Source organism: Convolutriloba macropyga, chromosome 8, assembly GCF_964194025.1.
Source record: "Convolutriloba macropyga chromosome 8, txConMacr16.3, whole genome shotgun sequence".
Classification (NCBI taxonomy): domain Eukaryota; kingdom Metazoa; phylum Xenacoelomorpha; order Acoela; family Convolutidae; genus Convolutriloba; species Convolutriloba macropyga.
This window is the reverse complement of record NC_134475.1, coordinates 41,871,080-41,884,668: the sequence shown is the minus strand read 5'-3', so window position 1 is coordinate 41,884,668 and position 13,589 is coordinate 41,871,080. Positions and strand designations below refer to the sequence as shown.

The window sequence follows — 13,589 nt, the reverse complement described above, 5'->3', positions numbered from 1 at the left end:
AAACCCAACACACACCCTAGATAGCAGTCTGCGGTCTTAAACCAGTAAGCTACAGAGGCTTTGATACTTTAACCGCTTGCAATCGAGTTTATATTTATTAACAGACTTTATTTCGGAATGAGAGCAATTTGGATCACAAAAAAAATTAAGAAATCAAGCGATAAAAAATTTAGTTAAGATTAATATGCTTTAGAAAAAAAGCACAAAAACGGCCATAAGTAAATTTTTTGCATTTAAAAGAAGAAAAATTTACAATAATTGCTTCAAACTTCGTTCGAGAGCAATTAAAAATGTCTAGCGTAACTTAATTAGCTGGTTTCGAATTTTCGTACAGATTTCCTAATTATCTACCTCCAATGGGACAAATCAATACTCCAAATAAGTGCCAATCGTTATTTAGCGCATGATCCAATAACAGAACTCTATAGCAGTGCATTTTATTATTTTATTAAAATTTAATTTTGGATCAATATTTGCTTTTTTAATCAACTTCGACAGAGATTGAACTTGCCAAGTTGGTATGATCTGGTATTGTGGACAAGCTAAAAGCAGCGACTCCAACACTATCGGCTTCTTAATGCTCTCGTCAACCTTGCTGTTCACACTTTGAGACGAGGACTGAATTTGTTCCTCACAATTCGACGGGTCCTCAGTCAAGGCCTGCGTCAGTTCAATTCCAGTTGCTTCTTGTCCAGCTTGAGGAATTGAACCCGTAGCATTTGGGGGGAAGTGGGGAGATGGGTGATTGGTTGTGGTGGTTGTTGTAGTTGGGTTTGCTGTTGGGCTTGAAGTTGTCTCGCTTGTTGCTGATGAGAGACTTAGACTTGGACTCGCGTTAATTTCAAGTAGCAGAGGGTTCCCTTTCTCGTCTAGCAGAAAATCGAGACCTGCAATATAGTAGGCCAGTGCATTTATAGAATTTTCAACTGTTAATTTTACAAAATTGGTAAATTCACGTTGCAAAATTAATCAATTCGAAAGTACGGAGCTAAGTTCCACCAGAGCTTCGACGGCCTCGAATCTTTGAAAATAAAGACATCTAAGAAACTATTGAAATAAATTTTCTCCAATGCACGTGAAACATTTAATTGTTCCGACCCTCTTGAGGGGGGAGGAACTATATACTCAACTGGGTTTTTTCTTGTTCCGTGAATTTTCGCCGCTCGATATATTCATCGTAGAGAGTTGAGACTGGTATCATTAGAAAGCTCGTCCAGCGTAGAATATGGAATTAAAAAGATTTTTTTAATTTTCGTTTTCTACAGGGAGTTATCGAGGTTTAAACTTCTGAGAAAAGAAGAGTGAATTCACGTTGTTTTTATTCACATTTTCCGGAATTTTTGCCTAAATTTTCGTCAATTTTGGTAAAATTTGTTATAATTTTTAAGAATAGTGTCGTTGATTTCATTTTTGAAGACGAACAAGCATTGTTGATTGTTTTGATTTAATTTTTTTGGTCAAAAAATCTGGATAAACATTTCAAAATTTAGCCTTTTTCATCAAAAACAGCACGAAATAAGCTACTTTAGTCCACTTTGATTAAATTTGCCAACAGTACACCCCCAAACAACACTCATACAATCTTTGTAGACTCAGAGGGGGGCTATTTCTACTTCAGAGTCCGCTGAGACTGCACTGTAGTTAAAACTTTGCCGTTTTTTGCTAACTTTACTCGCTGATCATCAAAAATGCAGAATTTATTTTGAGTTTTCAACTAACAAATTATCTATATCTACAAAATTCGAAAAATCAATTGTTCCTAACGGACAATAAATATTAGCAGAGCTAGTTTTGGGCCACTCTTGGACTGTTACAATCCAAAAGAAATCGGTTTGTAATCAGTCGGTCTTTTTTTTTAAAAAAAAAAGACTTTTTTTTTAATAATAAAGAACAGAACATATCAAATCAAAGCTCAGGAGTGATAGGTCCAACCAATTCGCTTGCTAAGCACCTCCAAAATAATGCATTTAGTTTTTTAATTGAAAGTTTAGGGTCGTTTCTTTTTTTAAAAATAATTGACTTTTCAATAAGTAATGGCTTAATTAACTTTTCCTCTATTTTTTTCTTAATTTGCTCAACTTCCAGCTTAGTGTCAGCAAAGAAAGACTGCTTCTTCTTTCTACTGAGTTAACATTTATTCTGGGTTGCAGTTTTAAGCCTGAAGTTATTGTTTTCTGGCTTTGATACTACAAGATTTCAGATTTTTGTTTGGTTTGATATTTGCCAGTTTTTCACGTTTTCTAATTTTGTCACATTATCACATTATTGACAGTTCTATGTCACGTTATTAGCATTGAGAATAAAACACAATTGAAGATATTGAAATCTTGAGAGATAAACATCATCGTTTTTACGGCCTCGACGCCTCTTTCTTGAAGAAATCAATTGAGTTTTTTAATTTTGTCTCTAACTGTCATTTATACTTTGTCATTTCGGTCGTATGAAATTTCCTGTAGAGCGATAGCTTTCATTGGCTTTTCATGGAAGAATAGAAGAACCGATATTCTGATATTAGTTGATAGCTGATGGCTTTCATGACTTTGAAAACAATCGTTTTCCAAAATTAAAAAAAAAAAACTTTTTAACTTCGCAATTTTGTTCTTTTTATGTTTCTTTTTGTTACCTAATCTCGTTAGTTAATTACTGGTCAAAAATGACATTATGGGTGTCAAGGGAACAAAACGGATTGGTGTCCCAAATTCTTTTTTTAAAGAATTTGTTATGACCTTACTGGCTTCAACATCGGTTTTTCACAAAAAAAAGTAAATTAATTTGATTTTGTCATAATTGACGTTCTTTTTGTAGATGCAAGAAATATTCTGGATAATTACAGGTCTTGAGGGCTTCCTTTTCATGAATAAACGACCCTAATTAAATAGCTGTTTTTGTAATTAATGCCTTTCATGTTATTGAATGTAATTTTGTTTCGAAAAAGAAATTAAAAGTATTACATACTTTAGCACTTCGCTTTTTGTCTACTTGTTACCTAGTCTTACAATTGAATGGCCACGTACTACATTATAGGTGTTTGGAGAAGGCACAATCAAATATATTTTGAGTGCCAAAATCTGGCTTCACGGTTTTGACAGCGTTTTCTGGCAAGTTTCAATTGAAATTTTGTTTTTCTTTGTTCTTCTTTTTAGCCGCTTTAAAAAATGAACAAGTACAGGTCCTAATGCCCTTCTATAGGAGCAGTGTTAATCGTAAATTTGTGGTAATACTAATTGATTCCTGATGGTATTTATTACTTTGAAATTAACTGTTTCAAAAAAATAAGTTAATTTTTTTACTTTACTGTTTTTGTTCTTTTTTGTATAATTGTTACCAAACCTTTTTATGGACTGGTCGCATATGTTTTCTGGTGATTTATATGTATTTTTTTTTTTAATTTTATCTGACTGTATGTTGACTTTCTATTAAATTTAGTTTTTAAGAGGGACATAAATTTTTGATGTAACTAATGTTTGTTGTTGTTTTATTTTGCTGTTCGTCTTGACTCGCTTTCTTAATATTGACATATAACAGCAATCTAATGCATCAATTTTTACTCCACTGAGTTATTTGCTTTGGAGTCTATCTTATCGTTCATACAGAATTTTTTGAAAAAGATTTGGGCTTTTTTGGGATTCGCAAAAAATAATTTTTGGGTTTTTCTATCTGTTCCTCATTTGGTAGACAATTATGCCAAAATTGTGGATGGGCGGGGTCGGAACCTTATGTGCCATCGCACATTACCGAGCCGCCTTGTTGCTATTGTAAATTAAAAGCAATTAGATCCAAAATTCCCCTAAGCCCCCCTTCAGCCTTCCACCCCCACCACCAATTGTAGACAAAAGACAAGTCCCCTTGTGCATGTGTTCCTTTGTTTAATAATCGTCGGTCAGTAGACCTCCATGGGAATGCGGTTTTTAAAAAATTATTCTGCTACTTTAGTGCTGTCGACGAACCGAAACTTATTAGACCTCTGTGAATTTTTAAACTAGGGGTTTTCCTTATTTCTTTAAGCTTTTAATTCCAGATTTCTCTATGTAACAGCAGTTCTTTGTCTCGAACGTTATATGCTCTATGTAGTGTACACGTAAATCGGGTACCAAGGCAATTTAATAATAATACTTACCAAGTATATGAAAACATTGGGGTTTAGGATCCGTACTGGCGAACTCGTAGTGATAATTAATCAGCAAATCAGGCATCATAGCGACCACAATCTTCACTGAAATCTGTTCAATTTTCTTCAGCACTTTATTGGCGGCGAAAGCTGAACCATAAACTGATTCAAGTTCATTCAACACACTTGTCATTGTTCGTTTGCTACCACTCTCCATTGACTCAGTGTCTTGGTAAGTTGGACTGTTTTTGTTGAGAGAGTAGTTGGTCAAATGCATGAAAGTCTTCTTAGAGTTTTCTTTTGTAGGTGTCGTGTACTCTATTGTGCAGAACCTGTAAGTAAAAAAAGAACCCGGGTCGAGTTCAAATGGTTACCTTGTAAGAACTTGCAAGTTGTTACAAGGTGATGCATCGTCTTCCAAATTTTTCTTCCAAAACTTACAAGTTCTTGCAAGTTAATCATTCAACTTCCAAGTTCTTGCAAGTTAACCCTTCAACTTACAAGGTTCTTTAAAGATAACATTCGACTCACAGGGTGTTTACATCTTGAACATTCGACTTAAAACGTATGTTCTTGCATAAATTCTTAGAATATGAGTTCTTAAAAGCTAATCTTTCTGCCTGTATTTGGGCATAAAAACAATAAAACATCGCAAAATGTGAATGTAGAGAGATGTTTGAAATGTTTTGAAATTAATTATTTAAAAATTGACATTTGAAGATAAAACTTTAATCAAACTCAAAAAGGGTATGAAATTTAAGAAACATTTTTAAAAAAACAATTGGGAAGAAGCTAATTTTGATATACTAATTATTAACTAAATTGCAAAAATATTTTTTCTGAAAATTGAAAAAAAACTGTTTTTATCATCTTAAGTAGTCGCTCTGTTTTGTGGTGTTCAAACTGAGCAACTTATTCCAACGTTCTTTCTAATTGACAGAATGTTAATTTTGAATTAACCAATACGAATTGAAATTGACTGGAATGAACTCGCGAGAAAAATTCAAGTTAGCCGTTCGCTTTGCAAGTTATTGCAAGATAAACGTTCGACTTGCAAGTACTTGCAAGTCAATCATCTTTTGCAAGCCACTTGCAAATTCTTATAAAATAAACATTTTTTGCAAGTAAATGACAAGTTCACAAAAGATAACCATTCGGTGTTGACTCCGAAAACCATTTAATAAAAAGGAGGTTTATAACCGTGCTACGCACCGACGAATTAAATTGCATTTTAAAAAAATTGTGCTTTTTACAAGCTTTTTAAAGAATAGTTGATCTCAAAAAAGTCTACCTTTTTTGTTACGTAGCAGGAAATGATCACAGTCCAACAGCCACAATTTTTTCCTGCCGAACATATCCTATATCCTAGCCATATACGGATTCCATAGTATTTTACAAAATATACCGAGGGAAAATTGAACTAATAAATGTTAAAACAAGTGATCACGGAATACTGTTTGTTGAAAACTGCTTTAAGATATTATTAAAATAGTTCATGGAATCTTGAAAACCATATCAAAAACCTCAGATATTCATGATGCTATGCCAAGTTTTAGAGTTAAATTTCAAAAAAAGAAGAATTTGCACCTTATTAGTCCAAGCATTCAATTACTACATTATCAGTTATACCCAGATGGTCAAAGAGCGCAAAACTGGATTCAAGTTCTTTGCTTACAAAAGGTTGTAATTGAAAATCTTAGAAACAAACAAAAGCTCGTGTAAGAAAGGAGCAGTGGCCTTTCTAAAACCAAAAATGGCTCATGGATATTGATTCCAAAACAAATCAAACGCACGATTGATTTGATTATGGTTCCTTTCTTCCAACAGGTTATGTCATTTAAAAAAGAAGAAATTTACGAGTTTTTCTGACTCCCTGGTCCAGAAAACCGATCAAAAACGACGTAAAAAATTGTCTTTATGAGCGGTTTGTTCGGTGTGTTTGGTTTTATGCATTGGAAGTCTTTGGCATGTTTGGTCTGGAATGTAAAAAAGCTTCTGTTTGTTTTGTTTTGCAAAATTTGTTTTGTGTTTTTGAACGAAAAGAACGATTGGTTTGTTTGGTTTGAATATTAGGAAAACATCTGTTTTTCCTGATAAAAATTGAGTTTTTGTTAATAAGGTACTTGAAGTGTGTGTCAGTAATATTTTCGAGGCAATTCATAGAGAAAAAATTTGAAAAAGATTGTGTTAATTATTGCAAAACAGTTTGTAGCTCTTCGAAAAAAAGCATTTGAATAAACGTAAAACTTTTGTTTTATCTTTAGACCTGGAATTTATCAAAGTTGTTGAACATGACTGTGATATCTGATAATTCACATCTGCATGTGAATTTATCAGAATTCTTGAAATTGCACAAATTTTTGATATAATTTCTTCTGGTTCGAAGCAGAACGTATCGAACATACCGACACGAGTCTGAAAAAGGACTTAAGGGTTTTCAAGGGTTCTGTCTCACTAAAATAGAGCATGCCGACAATTTTCCTACGTTTCAAAACGATATATTCGGGACTAGCGCAGGTTTTCAAAAAATTTAATGAGTGGCAATGTTTGATCAAAAACTTTCTGCAACACAACGCCTGCTTGTTCACGAATTGCCTACTTCAATATTTTTTTTATAAATTGTCACTTGAAAATATAAATTTCACAACTTCAATATTTATATTAATTGTTCACTTAAAAATATAAATTTCACAAATTGAGAGCGACAGAAAATGATTTTTTATTTAATAGAGAGGTTTCCGTCGCTCCCCGGAAGCAAAACATTGCAACTTGTCCATTCAACTGAAAAATAAAGAGAAATTGTTTCCTACCTTGCCATGCCTTCAGTTGCAAACATGATCTCGAGTGGTTCCAACTTCCTGATGAGCACGTAGGTCCTTAGATCAAACTTTAGGCCCTCTAGTAGCACTGGGTTCTTAACGTACTGCTGCACCACATACTTTTTCCCATTGTCTAGGTCCAGTTTCATAGGGTGGTCAGCTATTCTGATGCCCGCGCCCTTTATTAAACTATACAGTTAATCATCAATCAGTCAAAAAATTTCACCATTTTTTGTACACTGAAAAATCCATTTCAGCATGCCCTAACCAGTTTTATATTAAATATAAAATTAAATCTGTTTTGACAGGTGAAATTTAACTCGAGTGATAATTTGCTCTGTTAAAAAATACAACGACTTTCTCTTGATTTGAAGGAATTGTTGGACTTTTACTCGAGGGAACTATGCACAGGCATAAAAAACACTTGTCGCTGCCAACTTTACAATTTTGTTCCGGGGAATAAAATTGTAAAGTTCGTAGCGACAAGTGTTTGTTAGGCCTGGGCATAGTTCCCTCGAGTTTTACGCATCAAACAATCAACCAAGTTGCTCGAAAGACATTCAGAAAATTATAAGTTTGTTTCAATAGTGTTAAAATCATTTTCCAATTTCATAAAATAAATCGTAAGTTGTAATGTGTTATACTAAAGGAAACTCGAATCCAAGTTTAAAAAAAATTAGAAAAGGCGTTGGAAATCAAAGCTCTAAAAACTTACAATAGTACGTAATTACCTGTGAACCAGCGTCAGGCTTTAAGATGTACCAGTTTTTGCCTTTATTTGGATCCTGCTTTCCGTTCTCATAATGCTCCATGAGCATTTTGAACTCCTGAGGGAGCAACCAGCACTCAGGGTAAAAATCATAATCATCCGGGAACAATGCCTGCATTCTACGCATGAGTATTGTGAAGTTCTGCTTGTGCGCAAGTTCGATCATGCCCGGTAGTTTGTTCACGGATGTTTCACGTGTGAGGGATACTTGCATTGGGTAGACGTCACTGATGTTACAGGCGCTCCAATAAATGTGGGGAATCTTGCGTTTATGCCCTGTTGCCTTAAACATAATATTTTTCGGTTGAATGAAATAGTTGCCATTTCATGTCAGTTATAACTTATTCCATTCAGTACAAAATTGTTAAGATAATATTAACCATTACCAACGTCAAAACCCGGGTCGGGGTGTCAACGCCATTTCAGCGCAATATATTCTTTAAAAAATGCAATGAAATTATATCAGAAATTTGCTGAAACTGCAAAGAAGTGCGCTCGCATTTCAACGCGTTTCATAAATAATTTCAGTTCTTTTCAGCGCTTTTTAACAATTATTCTTGAAATTCCTATCAATTAGTTTGATCTTAGACTAAAAGTCTTAGTTTTTTTCTGAAATTCGCTGAATTTTCAGTACATATATAATTTAAGCGCGTTTGTGCTCATTTGTTGCCAAATGACTTATCGAAAATTTTAAAATAATCGGGCAGTTGTTCCAGATAAGTGGCATTAAGGGTGGCCGCCGTATTAGCCGACAGGGCGTTTAGCCGACAACCAAAAAATGATAAATTTAACCGACAATTTAAGTAAAATGAGCGATAAAAGTTATTCTGAAGCTGTGATTGGCCAGTTTAAAACACTATTTCGTAAGCGGACAAATATACCGCAGTTATCAACTACAGTAACGAAGGCCTATCCGTGGTCGGACCGTATTTTACCGCATCTGGCCATTCCTCAGCGGCCCGTGGAACTTAATATGAATCTATCACAACCGAACTACTGAGACTTTTATGGACCAATTTATGGACCAGTGAGACTTTTATGACCTATTATGATAAAACTGTCGGCTAAATTTCTCATTTTTTCCTTGTCGGCCAATTTTCCTAGCACCGGCATTAAGTGATGGCTGTTACACACGAAATAAAAGTTCGAGACTCAGTCAAACTAATAAATATTCAAATATTTCAAAATTCAGCAAATTTTAGCGCAATTTCTTTCAAAGGTTACGCAAATTATTATGTAATTTTTTCGCGCGGAAATTTTTAAACACTTGTCTTGACATTTTGTTGCAGAATTTCTTCAACCCTGGAGAATATTTTAAATTAATGCCGTTTCCATGTCCAGTTGTAAGAATCATGGAATGATTGAACAAACAATGGGAGAGAATTAATTACGGAGATTGCGTTTTTGATTGCACGAAATAGTTGAATAGTTCATGTCAGCTTGACTAGGATTTCGAAAACTGCTTGGAGACAACATTGATGTATAATTTAAGGATGCTCATCGAAACTACATGACATTGAAACTTTGAGTAGTTAATTAGTTTGCAAAGTTTATAAGCTAATCTTGAGCATATTGACTATGTAAACAAAAGGAACGAAATTGAGCGATCTGTCGGAGCGAATTGATTAAGTGTTTGTTAAGTAAACAAAAGAGAGACTAGCTTTGCAAAAAGATCAAGTTATTAGAAATACTCAGAATGAAACTCAGAGGTCATTAAACGAAAGGAGCAAATTATGATTAGAGCAGAAAAAAAGAATGGAATTGCTTGGGAAAAGCAATGATTTTTATTTATGAATTCCCCCCAAACCCCAAAAATGCACAATCTGAAAGCCTGTTTGGCATAATAAAACTGAGTATTTATACTTATAAGTAGCTACAAGTTTGGGGTTATTGTTTACTGTTTTCAGGAAGGATATAATGGGTATGTTAATTAGGAAAAATTAATGAATAAAAAAGGGAAACAAACAAAAGATATGCCTTGAAAGATTTGTCGGCCAATTTTATTGTATTTTTCCAAAAAAAAGCAGGTTTGTTTGCCTCCAACGATTACCCATAGCATGGAAAGTACAAATTAAAGACAAAGACAAAATGTTGTTGTCAGAAACTTATTGTTTGAAAAATCAAAGCAAATTGTATGTGAAAAAAAATGATTTACCAATAATTAATTTTTCAAATAGGTATAAAAAAGAGGTTTTTTAATCATTAAAACTGATGATTTAGTGGTTTAATTCAGTAAGTGTTTAAAATCCATGCACAAGAAATAAATGGGCTGGGTTCCATAACAAAATTTTACAGAACAATTGAAAAAGAAATGAACAAAGACTTGAATATAAAAACGGAAACCGAATCAAACGTTTTGTTTGTTTGTTTATAAAGACGTAGTTTTGGATGAAATGTTGTTAGGCAACCATAAAGAACATCCAGTGGTGTGATATTTTTAAGGTGAATTTGTGATTGAGGAGAACATGCGGAAAAAATCTGATTAAATAATTCATACAGTTGTTGGAGTTCTTAGATTCAAATTTTGTCAGTCAAGCCTAATTTATCAGGTAAAATTTGAATTTTTTTGGTTTTTTGGATGGAAATAACGAGTTATGAAGCGGTTTTTTTTCGGTACCTGAAACCATTCATTTTGGCTTTTAAAACAAACAAAAAAGAGGCGATAACTGATCTTTTTGTACTTTTATGAAAGAAGCAACACTTTTACCAGAGTCAAAGTAAATACCAACAACCACACTCAAACGTGCATATCGCATATAGGTTATCCTTCAGATTCAAGGTATTAACGCTGATTAATAATCTACAAAAAAAGCAGAAAGATCTAAGTTTTCCCTTGTTCTTAAAAGATTGTGATTGTAAGAAAATAGTTAAAAGTTGGTTAAAAAAAACATTGCTAGATCCACAGGGGGAGCAAACGTATTCTTCGGCTAAATCAGAAAAGTTTCAGTAACATGGAAAAGGATAAAAACAGAATGCGCGTACTTGTATAAGAACTGTTGAACATGAAACGTAAAGTTTGTTGGATCCTGAAATTACCAAAGCGAGTTGTACACGAAATTCCGGTCGAATTGAGCAAACATTTATATATGAAAACTGCAGCGCGTGACTAAACTTCTACGCCTACGATTGCACTTATACGTTAGGTCATAGTGTTCCAAAAGGAACTAAACGTTACGCTTTGCTGATGAAAATTGATAAGTTTGAGCGCCCTCAAGAACAAGAAAAACCAGCAGACGAGAGAGTGCTAGTCTGATAGAGAGACTTACGAGGCTTAGGAATAGCAATTTGTTAGTCAAAACTGAGATAGAAAAAGCTCAAGTGGAGCAGTCGGTTCTCAGAGTGAGGAAATTGTAGTTGCTTAGTGAGTTCTGTGCGAAAGAACAAAGTTTCGCAGTTGCAGTGAGTCAAATTGCAATGTTGTTCTAAATTGTTGGTTGCGAAGACTATAATTTTCTGGCCAGTAACAAAGCCACTGGGAGGCAGAACTCATTTTAATTATTTGGGATAGGAATTATAGTGACGGATTAGTTGATACTTGCGGAGAAAGTGATTGAATTGCTTTGGTTCAGTGTGGACCATTATATAGTTTTGATAGAAAAATTCCTTTTGATTGCTGAATTTACTCAATTAATTGCCTCTGGCTATAACGGTTTTTAATGCTGGTATTACATATTTTGATTGTTATTTCAATTATGCAGAGTGAATTTTTCAAGCAGCCGAGAGAGCAACATTTTTTGGGGACAACACAGTACACTCCCTACAACAAGAGGAATTACGAAATAAATCTTTCGGAGTTTTGATAGGGTTTTGGGCGCTAGTCAGTCCCCAGCTAGAAGCCTTCTAACGACAAAAATACAAAATTCTACAATTGAAAAAGAATTTTTATGAATTAAAAAATTAGTAAACATTATGGCAAGGCAACGCTTAAATTGAGTACATATTCAAATATAAAAGTTACATATATTAACCGTGAAAAACTTATACGAAGTAAATTTATATGAAATGTGTAGGATTGGAAAGCAGGCTAAAAACAAGCAAAAATAAGAAAGCTATCAAATTTCTCGGAAATGACTTGGATTTCCAAAAAGGTCGTTTGAATTATATGATCAATTTCCAGCACATAACTGAGATACACATAACTCAAGTTATGGCTATGTTGTATCAACCATAGAAAAAATTCTTTGCGTTACGTACTGCAGTTTGTATCTTTTCATTTTGTTTTCGTTTTTCCATTGCTTCTATATCTTCTTTTCGTTTTCGAGTTTTTCAATTTCGCAACAAATTCCGAAAATTCACGAAAGTTTTGCACTGGCTCTGTTTTCAGAACTTTTTTTGTGATTTCAATGCATTCAGGAAAGAATGTTCACCGTGGCTATCAATCTTCATCGATGTTTGATTAAAAACATTTATAATCCTTTCAAAATTAATCAACAACTCGGCGTCACCGCAAAGTTGAATAACTTCTCGATGGCAACCGCGTGTTAACAATCATGAAAAGGAACTTGAAAAGGTCGCTTTTACTTTTTGGCTAAAACATCATTGAGTTTTTGGCTAACATCATCTTCGAGAAATATAACCAAGTTCTCGAAAAGCGCCAGAGTCTCTTGGTGGCTTCAATCACAGTCACCCAATTTATAAGGAATCAGCCAATGTGCAAACTTGAAAGGCTGGAAGTTTTTGGTGCTTCGAAACCTGGCTTTGTATATAGAATAAAATGGCGTTGTAAATCGGACAACGATGGTGTTTAGTAATAAAAAACTTATGCGTGTATGATTCAAGTATAAATCACGTGACTTTGCAGAGAGATAAGAAATGCGGTGAAAAGCGGTGAATTATTTTTTTTCACCGCATTCACCGCAATCAGGGCATTTCTTACGAAAATTCACCGAATTCACCGCATTTCTTACGAAAATTCATCAAAAAACCTCGATCCGGGCAGAAAAAACTTGACATTCATAGAGAGCCGCGCAGTGGATAATGATGTAAGTGAAAACAAACTATAATATGACTTACAAAAGTCCGTTGCGTCTCGTGCCACCCGAGATCTTCCAGACACATTTTGACGACAGCTGAGTTGGTCCGGGCACAAGTCGTGTCCACACATACTATCGGTGCCCTAATTCGAGCACTGAAACTGGCTGATCTGGTCGCCTCGTCCAGTTCCTCTCGATGAGACTTCAGAACATCGTAAGCATCCCCAGTAAGACCAGAGCTGTTTAATGGTTTAACGGGTGATATTAGCTGAGTTTTGGGGGGTATGCTATCACTAGTAACCGAGCCCGAGTTTCCCATTTCTGCTTACATATAGTACAAGATGTTATTGTTTAAAAATGCTCAATTTTCGTCGAACTAAATGACTTAGTTTCAAACGTATCATTGTTTTTTGTGTTCTTGGCGTACTTTCTGTTATGATTTTTTTTCAACTTCAGCAGCGTTTACGAAGATTGAATATTTTCAAGCTTTTAATTAAGCAGTTTTTAACTATAACGTTATTAAACATGCATAAAAGCTACACGTTCAGTTTCAGTTCATTTAGCATGACTAGTTTGACCGAGCATTTCTATTGTTTTCAATCTCAGCTAATTAGTATGTGTTGTATATTGTTTTAGAAGTTTTCATAACCATACTGAAACCAACCAGAGTTTTTGCTCCGCAGAACATATTGGCGAAATTGTAACATTGCTTTCACTTGAAGTGACTGAGATTTATGTGGCTTTTGGTAACAAGTAACTGATATTTCCGCTACCTTTTTCAAGCGACCCATGTGACAACTCTAAACAATTTTTGAGTTAGATATGATATGATATGAAAAAAAAACTGGTACAGATGCCAAAAATATGCTTATTGGCGTCAGCTATTTTGCACAATTTTCTTTTTTAGACTTGACATCAAT

The 13,589-nt window shown here is 34.3% G+C and overlaps 1 protein-coding gene across 1 annotated transcript in view; it reads right to left on the bottom strand.

The window, feature by feature from the left end:
• Positions 1–13,214, bottom strand: part of LOC142344126 (uncharacterized) — a 37,687-nt gene extending 24,473 nt beyond the window's left edge. The window contains exons 1-5 of the mRNA XM_075395643.1: positions 12,710–13,214; positions 7,659–7,979; positions 6,919–7,106; positions 4,118–4,440; positions 512–887 (exon numbers count right to left, since the gene is read on the bottom strand). Coding sequence (XP_075251758.1) covers positions 512–887; positions 4,118–4,440; positions 6,919–7,106; positions 7,659–7,979; positions 12,710–12,988 — 1,487 coding nt within the window. The 5' untranslated portion in view covers positions 12,989–13,214. The remainder of the gene's footprint in view (positions 1–511; positions 888–4,117; positions 4,441–6,918; positions 7,107–7,658; positions 7,980–12,709) is intronic.
• Positions 13,215–13,589: the final 375 nt, after the last annotated feature.